The sequence below is a fragment of the Pithys albifrons genome, chromosome 8 (assembly GCF_047495875.1).
Source record: "Pithys albifrons albifrons isolate INPA30051 chromosome 8, PitAlb_v1, whole genome shotgun sequence".
In the NCBI taxonomy this organism is placed as follows: Eukaryota; Metazoa; Chordata; class Aves; order Passeriformes; family Thamnophilidae; genus Pithys; species Pithys albifrons.
Window position 1 is genome coordinate 1,761,365 of NC_092465.1, and position 15,894 is coordinate 1,777,258.

General features: G+C 56.5%; 1 protein-coding gene across 7 annotated transcripts in view; it reads left to right on the forward strand.

Annotated features, from left to right (window-relative positions):
* Positions 1 to 429: 429 nt before the first annotated feature.
* CACNB4 (calcium voltage-gated channel auxiliary subunit beta 4) overlaps positions 430 to 15,894 on the forward strand; it is a 94,069-nt gene continuing 78,604 nt past the window's right edge. For all 7 annotated transcript variants that reach the window (XR_011698370.1, XR_011698371.1, XM_071561745.1 and 4 more), the window contains exons 1-2: positions 430 to 504; positions 586 to 669. Coding sequence is in view for 5 of the 7 variants with exons in the window: in XM_071561745.1 (XP_071417846.1) it covers positions 496 to 504; positions 586 to 669 (93 nt within the window). In the remaining 2 variants the exon portion in view is untranslated. The remainder of the gene's footprint in view (positions 505 to 585; positions 670 to 15,894) is intronic.

Consider the following 15,894-nt stretch of genomic DNA (forward strand, 5'->3'; position numbering starts at 1 on the left):
TTCCTGGAGCCTTCTCTTCTCCAGGTGAGCCCCCCAGCTCTCCCAGCCTGGCTCCAGAGCAGAGGGATCCAGCCCTGGCTGCAGTGGGGTCAGGAGCCGGGACAAGGCAGTGGGAATGTCCCTTCGGGTGGGACGGGGCAGGGGGAATGTCCCTTCGGGTGGGACGGGGCAGGGGGAATGTCCCTTCGGGTGGGACGGGGCAGGGGGAATGTCCCTTCGGGTGGGACGGGGCAGGGGGAAGGTCCCCCCGGGTGGGACGGGGCAGGGGGAAGGTCCCCCCGGGTGGGACGGGGCAGGGGGAAGGTCCCCGCAGGTGGGACGGGGCAGGGGGAAGGTCCCCCCAGGTGGGACGGGGCAGGGGGAATGTCCCCGGTCCCGCTCCAGCCCCGCCCCGGGGCCGCCCCCACCCAGCGCGCTCCGCCCCGGGCTCGGCTGCGCCCCGAGAGCCGGGCCGGGATCGGGAGCGGCGGATCCGGGAGCGCCGGGAGCGGGGCCATGGCCGCGGTGGGTGCGGGGGTCCGGGGGGTGGCAGCGGGGGTGGGGGGCGGCGGGGCCACGACCTTGACGCTTTGTCCCCCCGCGCAGGTGACCAGGGGCACCGCCACGCGCCGCAGCCGCCTCAAGCGCTCGGACGGCAGCACCACCTCCACCAGCTTCATCCTGCGCCAGGTCAGCCCGGGGGGCAGCCGGGGGGGCTGGGGGGCAGCGAGGGCGGCTGCGGGCCGGGCAGGCTCCGGCCGGCCGGTCCCAGCGGCGTTGGCAGCCCCTGACCCGGTCCGGTGCCGCAGCCGGGGGATGCTCCGGGGATGGGCCGGGTCTGGGGGATGCTCCGGGTCCGGCTCTGCCCGGGGGATGCTCCGGGTCCGGCTCAGTCAGGGGGATGCTCCGGGGCCGGCTCTGCCGGGGATTCTCTCCGGGTCCGGGGATGGTCCGGGTCCGGCTCTGCCGGGGATGCTCCGAGTCTGCCGGGCATTCTCCGGGTCCGGCTCAGACCGAGGGATGTTCTGAGTCCGAGAGAAGCTCCGGGTCCGCCTCTGCCCGGGGGATGTTCGGGGTCTGGGGGATGCTCTGGATCCGGCTCTGCCCGGGGGATGCTCCGGGTCCGGCACCTCAGGAGGTGCGACCGCTCCGCGCCCGGGCCGGGGCAGTTCGGGCTCAGGGCAGGGCTGGGACCCCGCGTGGCTCCGGAGCGCGGCCCCGAACCCCGCTGGAGTCGCGGCCCCGAACCCCGCCGGAGTCGCGGCCCCGAACCCCGCTGGAGCCGCGGCCCCGAACCCCGCTGGAGCCGCGGCCCCGAACCCCGCCGGAGTCGCGGCCCCGAACCCCGCTGGAGCCGCGGCCCCGAACCCCGCTGGAGCCGCGGCCCCGAACCCCGCCGGAGTCGCGGCCCCGAACCCCGCCGGAGTCGCGGCCCCGAACCCCGCTGGAGTTGCGGTTTAACGGGATAAACGCACACCTTGTCCTCGCCTTCCCTTCCCCGGGGGGCTGTGACTGACCCCTCAGGCTGGTCCCTCTGGTTATTCCCTGTGCCACCCAGAGCAAGAGCTGCACTTGTCTGAGGGAATGGGAGCTGAGGTTTTAGTGAGCTCCTGGCTTTGGAATTTCTGGGAAAAAAATCTTTTAAAGATGCCAAGAGCATCGGCAGCTCAGGCTGGGGCTCCTGGGTGCTGGTTCTGCAGCTCCCTGGGCTCCCCTGGCACTGCAGGAGCAGTGGTGCCACCATGGAACCCCTTTTCCCTTCCCTGTCACCCTTTCCCTTCCCTGTTCCCCTTTTCCATCTCTATTCCCAGCCTCCCACTCCTGCCTGCCTGAGTAAAACACAGCCTGACATCCCCAGTCTCCCTGAAGAATCACTCACCTAAAAGATGCCTCATCAAGTGAACATTATTAATTTGGTTTAAAAGTAGAGGAGGTGGAACGTTTCTCAGAGCATGGCCCTGTATCCTTGGTGACTTTAGCAGAAATTTCAGGAAGCTCAGGAAGGGCTGAGCTGGGCCCCTGATGGATTTGGGGACACTTGTCCTGTGTTGTGCTCAGGATGTGGCAGCTGCCAGGTCAGACTGCCAGGGACAGAGATTTCAGTAGCCCAGGGCAGGTTTCTCTTGCTTTGGGGCATCTCCTCATCAGCTCCAGCCCAAGAGTGCCCATTCCCAGAGTGACATGTGAGAGTCTCAGCAGGATTTGATGTTCAGTGTGATCTCAGCCGTGGAACTGGAGTGGGAACAAGGATAAAGGAATATTTAAGGCAGTCTCAGGCTGGGCTGGGTGTGGAGGGGGCGTTGCTGGAGCTCTGTGCCCTCCTGGGGCATGTCCTGGAGTTGCTCAGCAGGGATGGTGTCCCCAGAGGTGGATTTTGTGCCATGTGGTTCAGGCAGAGGGTCGTGGCATCCCTGGGTGTGTGGGGAGCAGGGCACAGTGGGATTTGGGAAGCCTGGCTCCTGTTGGGTGGGCTTGGGAGGACAGAGGGGGCCTCACTTCACTGCCACCCCCTGAGGGGTTGCTGTGCACCCTGCAGGGGCTCTGCCAAATCACAGCAGGAAAATCAGGGGCTGGGATGCTTTCCCTGTCCTGCCCTCCCCCTGGGAAGTTTTCTTTCCCTAATGGCAATCAGGCTCCAGAACAAAAGTGGAACACGAGGTCCCAGAGCAGGGATTAGCTTTGAGTAGCACCGGGCTGGCTGTAGGTCTGATCTGAAAACAGGAATTCTGTCAGTGAGATTTGCAACAAATGTCCCAGAGGGCTTCAAATCTTTTGTAGAGCTCCTCTATGTGTTAAGAATTGTGCACCAGCTTCTTGTCCAAGTGTGAAATACCCATGGAAATGACATCCTTGGATTCCTTCTGTGTCAGGAGAGATGCAGCTCCCCGGGATCTGAACTCATTATTTGACTTTTCTTTATGTTACACCTAATTTCTGCTTTCTCAGTCTAGTTTAGTAAGGAAATGCTGTTTGGACAAGCTTTTGGGTTTCCATTTTCATCCACCCCATCAGGTGAGGAGCAAGGAGGGGCTGTCCTGCTGAGTCCCCTGGGTGTCCCCAAGGGCAGAGCTCCCAAATCCAACCTCCCTATGGGGGGAGCTGGAGCTGCCCCTCATGCCATGTGTGCTGGAAAGAAATGGGGTGATGTGTGAAAACCCCAAAGACCTGCCCAGTGAGGGAGATCCTCATGTCCTGGAGTGTTCTGGGGTGTTCTGGGATGTCCTAGAGTGTCTGGGGTATCCTGGGGTGTCCCGGAGTGTCCTGGGGTGTCCCGGAGTGTCCTGGGGTGTCCCGGAGTGTCCTGGGGTGGCTTGGAGTGTCCTGGGGTGTCCTGGGGTGGTCTGGAGTGACCTGGGGTGGCCTGGAGTGTCCTGGGGTGTCCTGAAGTGTCTTGGGGTGTTCTGGAGTGTCCCGGAGTGTCCTGGGGTGTCCTGGGGTAACCTGGGGTGGCCTGGAGTGACCTGGGGTGGTCTGGAATGTCCTGGGGTGTCCTAGAGTGTCCTGAGGTGTCCTGGGGTGTCCTGAAGTGTCTTGGGGTGGCCTGGAGTATCCTGGGGTGTCCTGAAGTGTCTTGGGGTGTTCTGGAGTGGTCTGGAGTGTCCTGGGGTGGTCTGGGGTGTCCTAGAGTGACCTGGAGTGACTTGGAGTGTCCTGGGGTGTCCTGGGGTGGCTTGGAGTGTCCTGGAGTGTTCTGGGGTGTCCTGGAGTCTCCTGGAGTGTTCTGAGGTGTCCTGGAGCGACCTGGGGTGGTCTGGGGTGTCCTGAAGTGTCTTGGGGTGTTCTGGAGTGTCCTGGAGTCTCCTGGAGTGTTCTGAGGTGTCCTGGAGTGACCTGGAGTGTTCTGGGGTGTCCTGGAGTGCAGGATGTCCCCAGGGGGTTGGTGACACAGCCCAGGCTGCCCCCAGAGCTGGTGCTGAAGGGGTTAAGTGAGGCCCTGGAGCTGGGAATGGGTGCACAGAACTGTCCCTCTGACGTGGCAGGTGCTGCTCAATTATAGTTAAGAAGCCCATTAAGGGACAGAAGTCAATTATAAGACACTAAGTAGGGCAGCTGGAAACATGTGCTTGTAATTCCACAAAATGCTTCCATAAGAATTCCTGGTTGTGTTTTCTGGAAGATTTTGCCTTTCCCCCCTTTTTGTGTGACCTGTGACTACACACAAGTTGTTTTTCCCTTTGATTTTCACTTCTATGCCCTGTGATTTGTAGGGGGATTTATTTCCCTGTGGAAAGTTAAGTGGCCTGTGGAGAACAACAAGTGGCAGGACAAGAGGAAACAGCCTCAAGTTGCACCAGGGGAGGTTCAGGCTGGATATTGGGGGAAATTCCTGCATGGAAAGGGCTGTCCAGCCCTGGCACAGCTGCCCAGGGCAGGGGTGGATCCCCATCCCTGGGGGGGATTTAAAATCCCTGTGGATGTGGCACTTGGGGACAAGGTTGTGGTGGCCTTGGCAGTGCTGGGGGTTGCACTTGGTGGTCTTGGAGGTCTCTTTAGTTCCTTGTCATAAAATCCTCTTGAAACATTCCTCCTAATCAGTGGAAATCCTTCCCAGCTCGTGGCAGAGAGTTCAGGTAAAGCCACTGAGTGTCCCTGTGCAGTCCAAGGACATTTAACTTCATAGAAAACTATATTTAGACATGCAGTTTATTTCTGGGAGGTTTTGGCTGCTTATTTAGAGACAGTTGAAATTAAAACCAATTTTCTTTTAAGCCCCAGTCACACCTGGTGCTGCACCTCTGGCAGTGCTTGTGCTTCCCCTTTTCAAGCAGCATTTTCCCTGTGTAATCCTGGAGGAAAAGGGAAACAGCATTTTCTGTTGTTGGAGCAGCCCCCGGGCTGTGACAGCCCCTTAAAGGGTTGGTGACACTCTGATAAAAACATGTAGAATCTCTAAAAAGAGTTTCTGTGTGTGGGGATGGGGCTGTGGTACCCTGGGCAGCACCACGTTGGCATCTGCAGTGCCACATCCTCCTGCCCAGTCAGGCTGAGGTGGTTCTGGGTGAGCTCTGGGAGGGTTTGGGGCTCTCTGGGTTCTGTTTGTCATTTCTCAGGTGTGAAAACCTTCCCCTTGACACGTGGAAGATGCCCCGTTGCCATCTCAGGTGTGGCTTCCTCTGAGGGCAGGGCTGGGGGGGATATTGGGAAGGACCTGGGGGGTGGGAGGGTGGGCAGACCCTGGCACAGGTTGGGCAGAGAAGCTGTGGCTGCCCCTGGATCCATCCCTGGGAGTGTCCAAGGCCAGGCTGGAGCCCCCTGGGCTGGTGGGAGGTGTCCCTGCCCATGGCAGGGGTGGCACTGGGTGGGCTTTGAGGTGCCTCCAACCCAAACCATTCTGGGATTGTATGAAATCAATCCATGGGTTTACCCCTGTAAAATCTGAGTCCCACGGGCATTCCCTGCCCTATTTTGGTTCTAAATTACAGCCTGACCATGGGAATCATTATCCATGAGCAGGTCAAGGAGCTCTGAGTGATGCCTCAAACATGGATCAGAATCAGTCCCTCTGGAGAAGGACTTGGGACAAGGGATGGAGGGACAGGACACAGGGAATGGCTTCCCACTGCCAGAGGGCAGGGCTGGGGGGGGTATTGGGAAGGAATTGGTGGCTGGGAGGGTGAGCAGGCCCTGGCACAGGTTGGGCAGAGAAGCTGTGGCTGCCCCTGGATCCCTGGGAGTGTCCCAGGCCAGGCTGGAGCCCCCTGGGCTGGTGGGTGGGAGGTGACCCTGCCCATGGCAGGGGTGGCACTGGAGCATCTTTAAGGAATGTCCCTTCCAACCCAAGCCAGTGTGGGATTGTGATTCTGTGTAAGGCTCACAGAACAGCAGGGCTGGATGGGATACTGGGGAGAAATTCCTGCTGGGAGGGTGGGCAGGCCCTGGCACAGGTTGGGCAGAGAAGCTGTGGCTGCTCCTGGATCCCTGGGAGTGTCCCAGGCCAGGCTGGAGCCCTCTGGGCTGGTGGGAGGTGTCCCTGCCCAGGGAGCCCCAGGCCCTGGTCTCTGCTCCCCAGTGTGTGAGGGGCAGCTCAGTGACCATTTCTCAACAAACTTTTCAATGTGCATCTGAATTCTTCCTTCAATTCTGGTTTTGTTTTGTCTCAAGACCATTTTCCTCAGCATAGACTGAGACCTCAGAGTACAACCTTGGGACTCCCCACTTTGTTACAGCTCTGTGGGCCCCAGGAGGTGGATGGTGCTGGCACTGTGGGCCATTCCAGGGATCTGGTCCAGGCATTCCTCAAAATCCAGCGCTGATGAGGTGGATAAAATCCAACCTGCAGAGGAGCAGCTCCGAGTTCCAGCCATTCCCCAGGCTGAGCTCAGTTCTGTGATGAGTCATTAATTTCTAAAATACAGCTTTACTGTCACGGAATGTGATTATTCCATAAGGCTGTTCTTCCCCTCTCTGCAGCACTGGGAAGCTCTTGAAGCCTCTGACAGGTGAATTAAAGCCTGAGCCCCCCGTGCAGGGAGCAGGAGCCCTGTTGGCACGGGGGGCATCGCTGGGAGCCCTCCCTGCTCCAGCCTGGGGGCTCAGCTCCTGCAGCAGCTGCAGCTCTCCAGCTGAGCCACTCTGCAGAGGGCCAGGCAGTCGATTGAGGTGTACAAGGACAGATTTGACTGTAAATCTGCATGTTTGGGTTAATCCCAAAGGGGAGTTGAGGCTTGAGCTGAGCTGAACATGCCTGTGGGGTCTGGCCGTGGTGCCCCAACAGCCAGAGGGGCTGCCCTCTCTTTGAGGGGGGTCACAGCAGCCCCTCTGAGCTTTGGGACACCAGGGTTGCCACCAGTGTCACAGAACCATCCAGTCCTGGAATGGTTTGGGTGGGAGGGGACCTTAAAATCAAGCTCCATGGGCAGGGACACTTTCCATTATCCCAGGTCGCTCCAAGCCCCATCCAGCCCCATCCATGCTGGTCCTGCTGACCTGTCAGTCACCATGGCCTGGATGTCACCTCCAAGTCACAGAGGTGGCTTTGGAAGATGGTTTGGTTCTCAGGGCAGAGAGGAGCCTTCCCTTGTGTCCTGCAGGGGCTGTGCCAGGCCCTGGCACTGGGATTGTGCCACCACACTGGGATTTCCCTGCATGGATTGGGAGCCCCCATGGATCTGTGTCCTGCCAGCTGCAGAGGGACCATCCCAGCACTGGGCCCAGCTGGGTGGACCCCTGGGGAGGCTCCCAGTGACAGCTGTGGCCAGGAGAAGTCCTGGAATGCTGAGGCCACGTGGAGCCTTCCCTGTGGCCCATGTTCAGTGGTGGAGAGTGCTGGGCTGGGCACCCCAAGGGTGGGATCATGCCTGGGTGGCACCTCTCCATAATCTCCCATGGGATGTGCCTGTGTGGATGGAGTCACAGTGATGGGATACACAGAGTTGTCTTCTGGTGTGGCTCTTGGATGGACTTGGAGCACATCCCCCATTCCTGGTTTCCCTGCTGGGATCAGCTGGTGGCCCGTGGCTGTCACATGTCCCTGGGCACTTCTGCCTTCCTGAGGTGTGGCTTTGGTCCCAAGTGCCCCAAAATCCTGCCCTGGGTGGGGTTGTCCATGTGTGGTTTGGAGGAGGAGATGGGCAGGGCACAACCCTTGGGAAGCTGTGCCAGGGCAGGGTTGGGATGGATTTTAGGGAAAGGTCCTTCCCCCAGAGGGTGGTGGGCACTGACCAGGCTCCCCAGGGAGGGTTGGGTTGGATCTCAGGGAAAGGTCCTTCCCCCAGAGGGTGGTGGGCACTGCCCAGGCTCCCCAGGGATGGTCAGGGTGGATTTTAGGGAAAGGTCCTTCCCCCAGAGGGTGGTGGGCACTGCCCAGGCTCCCCAGGGCAGTGGGCACAGCCCTGAGGCTGCCAGAGCTCCAGGAGGGTTTGGATGATCCTCTCAGGGGCAGGGTGGGATTGTTGAGGTGTCTGTGCAGGGCCAGGGCTTGGATTTGATCCTTGAGGGTCCCTTCCAGCTCAGGACATTCCATGAACCTTCACAAGGAAACTTAAATGGAGTTTTTAAATTACAGAACAGAGAGTAGGAAAATTGGATTCTGTCCTTAATTCTGCCATGGCACATTCCCTTTGTCCTCTGGACGGCTGTGTGGTCGGGAATGTCCCTGTCACCGGGAATGTCCCTGTCACCGGGAATGTCCATGTCACTGGGAATGTCCCTGTCATGGGGAATGTCCGTGTCACCGGGAATGTCCCTGACACCGGGAATGTCCGTGTCACAGGGAATGTCCCTGTCACCGGGAATGTCCATGTCACCAGGAATGTCCATGTCACCAGGAATGTCCATGTCACCAGCAATGTCCCTGTCACCGGGAATGTCCCTATCACTGGGAATGTCCCTGTCACTGGGAAGCTGAACTGAATTTTTCCTGATTGAATCTCCAATTAAGTTCCCACTTAGTGTTCCCTTAGAAAAGGGAAACGATGCCGTGTGAGGGGATGTTTGCAGGCCAATAACAACCACAGTGGTGTTCTCCAGAACAACCCCCAGCTGATCCCTTCTGCTGGTGTTTGGAGTCTCTGCAACCCTTGGATCGCTGGGTCCTGTCCATGGGGAGCTCTGCTTGTCCCCGGGGCTCCCTGAGTGTTGTGGTGCTGCTCATGGATTGGAGCATGATCCGTGTCCTCATGGATTGGATCATGGTCTGTGTCCTCATGGATTGCAGCATGATCTGTGTCCTCAAGGATCACAGTGCTTGTGATTGGAGCATGATCCATGTCCTCATGGATTGGAACATGATCTGTGTCCTCATGGATTGGAGCATGATCTGTGTCCTCATGGATAACAGTGCTTGTGATTGGATCAGGATCTCTGTCCTCAAGGATTATGGTGCTTCTGATTGGAGCATGATCCATGTCCTCATGGATTGGAATATGATCTGTGTCCTCGTGGATAACAGTGCATGTAACTGGATCATGAGCTCTGTCCTCATGGATCACAGTGCTTGTGGTTGGATCATGGTCTGTCCCCTCTTGGATTGGAACATGATCCGTGTCCTCATGGACCACAGTGCTTGTGGTTGGAACATGATCCATGTCCTCATGGATGATGGTCCTTATGACTGGAACATGATCCGTGTCCCCATGGATTGGAACATGATCCATATCCCCATGGATCACAGTGCTTGTGATTGGATCATGATCCTTGTGAATGGATGATGGTTCTTATGACTGGAACATGATCCCTGTCCCCATGGATTGGAACATGCTCTGTGTCCTCATGGATCACTCTGCTTGTGATTGGAGCATGATCTGTGTCATTGGAACATGGTCCATGTCCTCATGGATGATGGTGCTTGTGACTGGATCATGATCTCTGTCCTCATGGATTGGAACATGATCCGTGTCCTCATGGATCATGGTGCTTGTGATTGGAACATGATCCTTGTCATTGGAACATGGTCCATGTCCTCATGGATTGGAACATGATCCATGTCCTCATGGATGATGTGGATGATGGTGCTTGTGACTGGATCATGATCTCTGTCCTCATGGATTGGATCATGATCCGTGTCCTCATGGACCACAGTGCTTGTGGTTGGAACATGGTCTGTCCCCTCATGGATTGGATCATGATCCATATCCCCATGGATCACAGTGCCTGTGGTGGGCACCAGAGCACAGGGACAGCCCCTGGGACTGTAGAAAGTCTGGGAGGTGACACTGAACTGAAGAACAGGATCCCTTTTGTGTGTTTGACGGAGTCGCTGCCGTGGATTCACAGAACTCTGAGCCTTTGGAATTCTCTCTGTAAACCCCCATGTCCTCCTCTCCAGCAGATGTGCTGACCGGCTTATTGTCTCCATGGCAACAAGGTTTGGGTTTAAAATAGCCCAAAGTCACAAAAGAGCCGGGCTATTCATAGCAGGGCAGTGAAGGGAGGGAGGGAGGGCAGGATGGAGCTGCTCCTCAGCCAGGTCTGGGGCTTGGGAGTCGTCCCTGTCCCTGTCCCTGTCCCTGTCCCTATCCTACCTGGGGGGTTTGTGTCCATGTTTCTGGGATCATTCCTGTCCCAGCTGGGGGGTTTGTGTCCATGTTTCTGGAGTCATCCCTGTCCTGCCTGGGGGGTTTGTGTCCATGTTTCTGGGATCATTCCTGTCCCAGCTTGGGAGTTTGTGTCCATGTTTCTGGAGTCATTCCTGTCCTGGCTGGGTGGGTTTGTGTCCATGTTTATGGAGTCATTCCTGTCCCAGCTGGGGGGTTTGTGTCCATGTTTCTGGGATCATCCCTGTCCCAGCTGGGGGGTTTGTGTCCATGTTTCTGGGATCATCCCTGTCCCAGCTGGGGGGTTTGTGTCCATGTTTCTGGGATCATCCCTGTCCCAGCTGGGTGGGTTTGTGTCCATGTTTCTGGAGTCATTCCTGTCCTGGCTGGGTGGGTTTGTGTCCATGTTTCTGGGATCATCCCTGTCCTGCCTGGGGGGTTTGTGTCCATGTTTCTGGGATCATTCCTGTCCTGGCTTGGGGGTTTGTGTCCATGTTTATGGAGTCATTCCTGTCCTGGCTTGGGGGTTTGTGTCCATGTTTCTGGAGTCATTCCTGTCCTGGCTGGGTGGGTTTGTGTCCATGTTTATGGAGTCATTCCTGTCCTGGCTTGGGGGTTTGTGTCCATGTTTCTGGAGTCATCCCTGTCCCTGTCCCTGTCCTGCCTGGGGGATTTGTGTCCATGTTTCTGGATATTCTGGGATCCTCCCTGTCCCAGCTGGGGGGTTTGTGTCCATGTTTATGGGGATTCTGGGATCATCCCTGTCCTGCCGGGGGGATTTGTGTCCATGTTTATGGAGTCATCCCTGTTCCTGCCTCACCTGGGGGGTTTGTGTCCATGTTTCTGGATATTCTGGGATCATCCCTGTCCCAGCTGGGGGGGTTTGTGTCCATGTTTCTGGATATTCTGGGATCATCCCTGTCCCAGCTGGAGGGTTTGTGTCCATGTTTCTGGATATTCTGGGATCATCCCTGTCCCAGCTGGAGGGTTTGTGTCCATGTTTCTGGATATTCTGGGGTCATCCCTGTCCCAGCTGGGGGGTCTGTGTCCATGTTTCTGGAATGTGACCCATGGAATTCCCACCCTCAGCCCTGCAGGGTGATCCCAGTGAGGCACCTGCAGGATTAGTGACAAACCTGAGTGTAACCCGAGTGTGTGGTGTGGCCAGGGAGGAGTCAACAGCAGCTTCACAGACACTCATGGCACCAGTGCAGGTCACTTATATGTCTGGGGTCTGAATGCACAGCATTCCTGCCTGGAATGAGGAGCCTGGATTCAGAATTCCTGCCTGACCTGATCCACTCCCCCGGGAGCTCCATCCCCAGGCTCCCCTCCCAGTGCCACCAGTTTGCCCTCTGCCCCCAGCAGGGTGGCCCTGTGGGAGCAGCCTGTGCAGGGTCCTGGTGCTGAGATTCCAGGTGGAGCCCTGGGAGGAGATCCAGGAGCTCTGGGAGGTGCCTGGTGGTTTCTATGGACACGATCCGGTGGGATTGTGCTGAGTGTGGAGGAAGGGATGATCACATGGGGCTCCAGGCCTGGGCTGGCTGAAATATTCTGTTGTGTTGCTTTGAAAAGAATGTGGTAGAGACAGAAACAGGGGTTTGTCTAAATTCCTTAGGATTGGATGATCCATAGAGTTGGGAAAAACAGGGAATGCTCTGCTTTTTGTTGGTTCAGGGTGAGGTGGGAAATCTGATGTGTGGAATCTGCTCAATTCTGCTCCAATGAAGCAGAGCCCAGAAAACACAACTGCAGAGTTAAAAAGATCTGTTAAAACAGGTTTTGGCTGATAGTCAGATGGAGTAAAACCAGTCATGGAATCCCAGACTGGTTTGGGTTGGAAAGGATCATAAGGATGGGCAGGGATACCTTCCATTAGCCCAGGTTGCTCCAAGCCCCGTCCAGCCTGGCCTTGGACACTCCCAGGGATGGATCCAGGGGCAGCCACAGCTTCTTTGCCCAACCTGTGCCAGGGCCTGCCCACCCTCCCAGCCACCAATTCCTTCCCAATATCCCCAGTCTCAACCTTTGGGTGACTGATGTGGGATAATTGGACACAGCGTGTCAGAGGTGCCGCTGCTCCTGCCTGGCTGTTGGGAATCTCCATATCAGCATTCCCTGGGAGTGTTACCAAACCAACCCCTCAGCATTCCCTGGGAATGGTCCCCCCCAGCCCCTCAGCATCCCTGTGGGAATGTTCCCCCCCAGCCCCTCCCATCCCCCTGGGAATGTTCCCCCCCAGCCCCTCCCATCCCCCTGGGAATGTTCCCCCCCAGCTCTGTGCTGCCTCCAGCCCCCCTGGGTGTGCTTTTGGGGGGTCTGGGCTGCAGTCTGTTAATCCAGGGTGGAAACACATCCCGGTGGTTCCTCTCCCGTCGCATTCCCAGGAACAGCAAACCCTCCATGCTCCGTTTCCTTGACACTGCTCAGGAGGAACGTCACAGTTTTAGGGAGAACCTTTTTTTGTTCTGAGTCAGAGATTTAATGTCCTTAAAGAAGAGTCTCTTTGAGGCTCTGCAGTGCTTGGCTCTGGGTTGGGACACCCTTTCCTGCCAGGAATAAGCTCTCACCTCCCCTTGGTGTCCTCCTGTCCTTGGTGGGTTTCTGTCCATCCCTCTCTGGGCTGGTGCTTCACCAGCAGCTCTTTCCCTGCTTATATAACACATCATTTCCCCCTTTACACAACTGGACAGCAGGAACTGTCCCCCTGTCTCTGCATTTCTGGAGGTTCCTGCACTTAATGCATTTGGAAATCCCTGGAAAAATCTGTTATCCCGAGCCAGACACTGCACAGGTCAGAGCTTTGCAAACAGCCTTTGAAGACTCTGATTCCTTTGAAAGTCAAGAAATATCCTTTTATTGGGAACTCTGGTGGCTCAGCCAGTGGTATCCCATTAATCTGGCACGTCCCACCTGGAGAAAGGGTTCCAGTGGTTTGTTCTGGGGGAGGAAGAAGAGGCCCCTCTGTAATGTGGTTCCTGTTGGATGTGGGAGTTACTTTTCCCTTTCCCAAGGGAAAGGTGGAGGGTGATGATTTTCCAGCCAAACTGCCCATTGATTTGGGTTTTTCTTCCCCAAATCCTTGTGCTGTGGGTTGTTCTCCCCTTCCTGCCTCGTGGATTCAGGGGGACCTTCTCCTGCACAAGCCCCTGGTGACAACACGTGGCACATGAATGTTCTACTCCAATTCTGGGGAAGTTTTTGGAGCCCTTTAAGGCAAAGTCACTTTTGTGCTTCAAACTTCCCAAGTGGCAGTTTTGTGTTGGGAATTATTGGGGTGTTCATTCCCTGGGTGATCTCTTAGCAATGGGAACTGATTTCCCATCAGGAAACATTCCATAACCTGGTGGGAGGAGGAAAAAATCCTCCTCCTTTGTTTTATTCACCTCAGAGTGATGAAATGCCCTCAGCCCTGGGCATTGCTGGGGGTTTCATGCCCAGCTGAGTTTAATGGCCTGAGATCATTAAACACCAGCCAGGCATGAAATCTTCCAAGTGCCTGGGAGTTCATGGCCCACATTCCTTTGGAGCCCATCCATGCCAGCCAAGGATTCCCTGCTGGCTCTCTGTGCCAGGGTTGGGTTGAGCACAAATCTCCTCTCAGGTGGCCCTTTGGGTTTGCTCCAGGCTCTTTGCCTGCTCACTTGTGTCCATCCAAGGGAAAATGAACAGAAACCAGAAACAGCCCTGGGGATTTGGAGCTGCTGCTGCTCCAGCATTGAGGATTTGCTTCAATTATTCCACAAGGACTTGAGGTCATTCCACAGGAACTCCTGAGGGGAGGTCACTGCCCAGCCAAGGATAAGGTCCTTATTCACCATGGGGAGGGATTTCATGGACAAGATGAAGGTGGAATAACTCCTACAAAGCCACTGCCCTGGTCCTGCCCCCTGGCCTGTTCCAGCCCTGCAGTCCTGGAGGGAAAGGCCCAGGGATGAGCTGCATGGCAGGGTGGGAAATGCAGGAGATGAAGGACAGGGATCCAACTGCTCCTCTTTGTGTTGTCCTCTCTGCAAGTCCCGTTTCCCTGAAGCCAGAGCAGGAACCCCCAGAGTTAACGCTGAGCCCCCAGACAGCAGCCCAGGGAGAGGAGCCCAAGAAGAGAAGGCTCCTTCATTCTTGGCCACCCTCAGCACTCAGGAGGGAGACAATGTTTGCTGGCAGACGGTTGGCAGAGCCCAAAAGCACATTAAAAATAAAAGAATTAAAAAAGCCAAAGCTTGCTGAGCAGAGCCCACCCATCTGTGGGCCTGCAGAGCTGGGCCCTCCTCCTGGGATTTTTATAAGGAATTTGCTTCTGTTTTAAATGCTGCACTAATTTCTGTGGGTTGGGTTTGTCTGCTGACAAATGGGCTGCACGTGGTGTGTCCTGGCTCCTCCTTCAAGGGTTAATGGAATGGCTTGGGTTGGAAGGGACCACAAAGCCCACCCTGTTCCACCCCTGCCACGGGCAGGGACAGCTCCCACTTATCCCAGGATTCTCCAATCCCTGCCCACCCCTCCAGGGGTGGGACATGTCCTATGTATTGATTTCCTGTGATGCCCTGAATGACCCTTCCCCCCAAACCAGGACTCTGAGCCACGTTAGTGCAGGGTAAGATAAAAGTAAAGGTCCTTTAATATCACAGGGCCTGCAGCCCACAGGAATACAGGATGACATCCATGTGTCCCAGTTCTTGTTTCCATGGCTTTTATAATCAGACCCCTCCAATCATTGCTTTACACATTTCTCAGTCCAGCCCCAGTCCCACCCCTGGACCAACCCCTGGAATTGGGTCTGGGGTCGTCAAGACCCTCTGTCTTCATCAGCTCCTCTTCCTCAGGCACACAAAGGTCTCTTGGAGCTCATCCAGTTCTGGCTTTTGGGTCACTCTGACCTGTGTTTATGTTTCATTCTGTGGGCCTCTGATATCCCTCAGCTCTACCTTGGAAAGGAGTCTAAGATTAATTAACTAAAGGAATTTGAGCTCCCTGTTCTGGGACAGGGGGAGTGATAGAAAGGCATTAAACTGTTAGAAATATTAACCCTCTAAAAATCCACAACTACTGTGTTCCTAAAATCTACAAAATGTGAAAATCAGAACAAAATCCCTTTGGCATCACCTGCACTCCAGGATTTCTCTGCTGGGCACCCTGAGAATGTGACTGGGCAGCTCCCAGCCCTCCACCTCCTGATGCTTTAACCTCCCTCCTGCCCCTGTGCTGTGGGTCCTCTCTGAGGGGGTTTGGAGGGTGTGCTGTGGGTCCTCTCTGGGGTGGTTTGGAGGGTGTGCTGTGGGTCCTCTCTGAGGGGGTTTGGAGGGTGTGCTGGGGGTCCTCTCTGGGGTGGTTTGGAGGGTGTGCTGTGGGTCCTCTCTGGGGGGGTTTGGAGGGTGTGCTGTGGGTCCTCTCTGGGGTGGTTTGGAGGGTGTGCTGTGGGTCCTCTCTGAGGGGGTTTGGAGGGTGTGCTGTGGGTCCTCTCTGGGGTGGTTTGGAGGGTGTGCTGTGGGTCCTCTCTGGGGTGGTTTGGAGGGTGTGCTGTGGGTCCTCTCTGAGGGGGTTTGGAGGGTGTGCTGTGGGTCCTCTCTGGGGTGGTTTGGAGGGTGTGCTGTGGGTCCTCTCTGGGGTGGTTTGGAGGGTGTGCTGTGGGTCCTCTCTGGGGTGGTTTGGAGGGTGTGCTGTGGGCTGTGCTCCCTGCACAGGGGACAGCTCAGAGTCCCTCCCTCCCTCCCCACCCTCTGAGCTCACCCAGCACCACGAGCCAAACCTGCAGCTCCTGCCCAGGATGCTCCCCCTGCCCTTGTGCAGATCCTGTGACTCCCGAGGTGGGGAATGAGAGGGTCCCTCTGACAGGCAGGAGACACAGGAGGGGGATGAATTACAAGCCAGTGTAATTTATGCAGAGCAGTGTGGGGGAAATCTCAGCCCACTCCTGTTCCACATGAATTATGGATGTACCGCC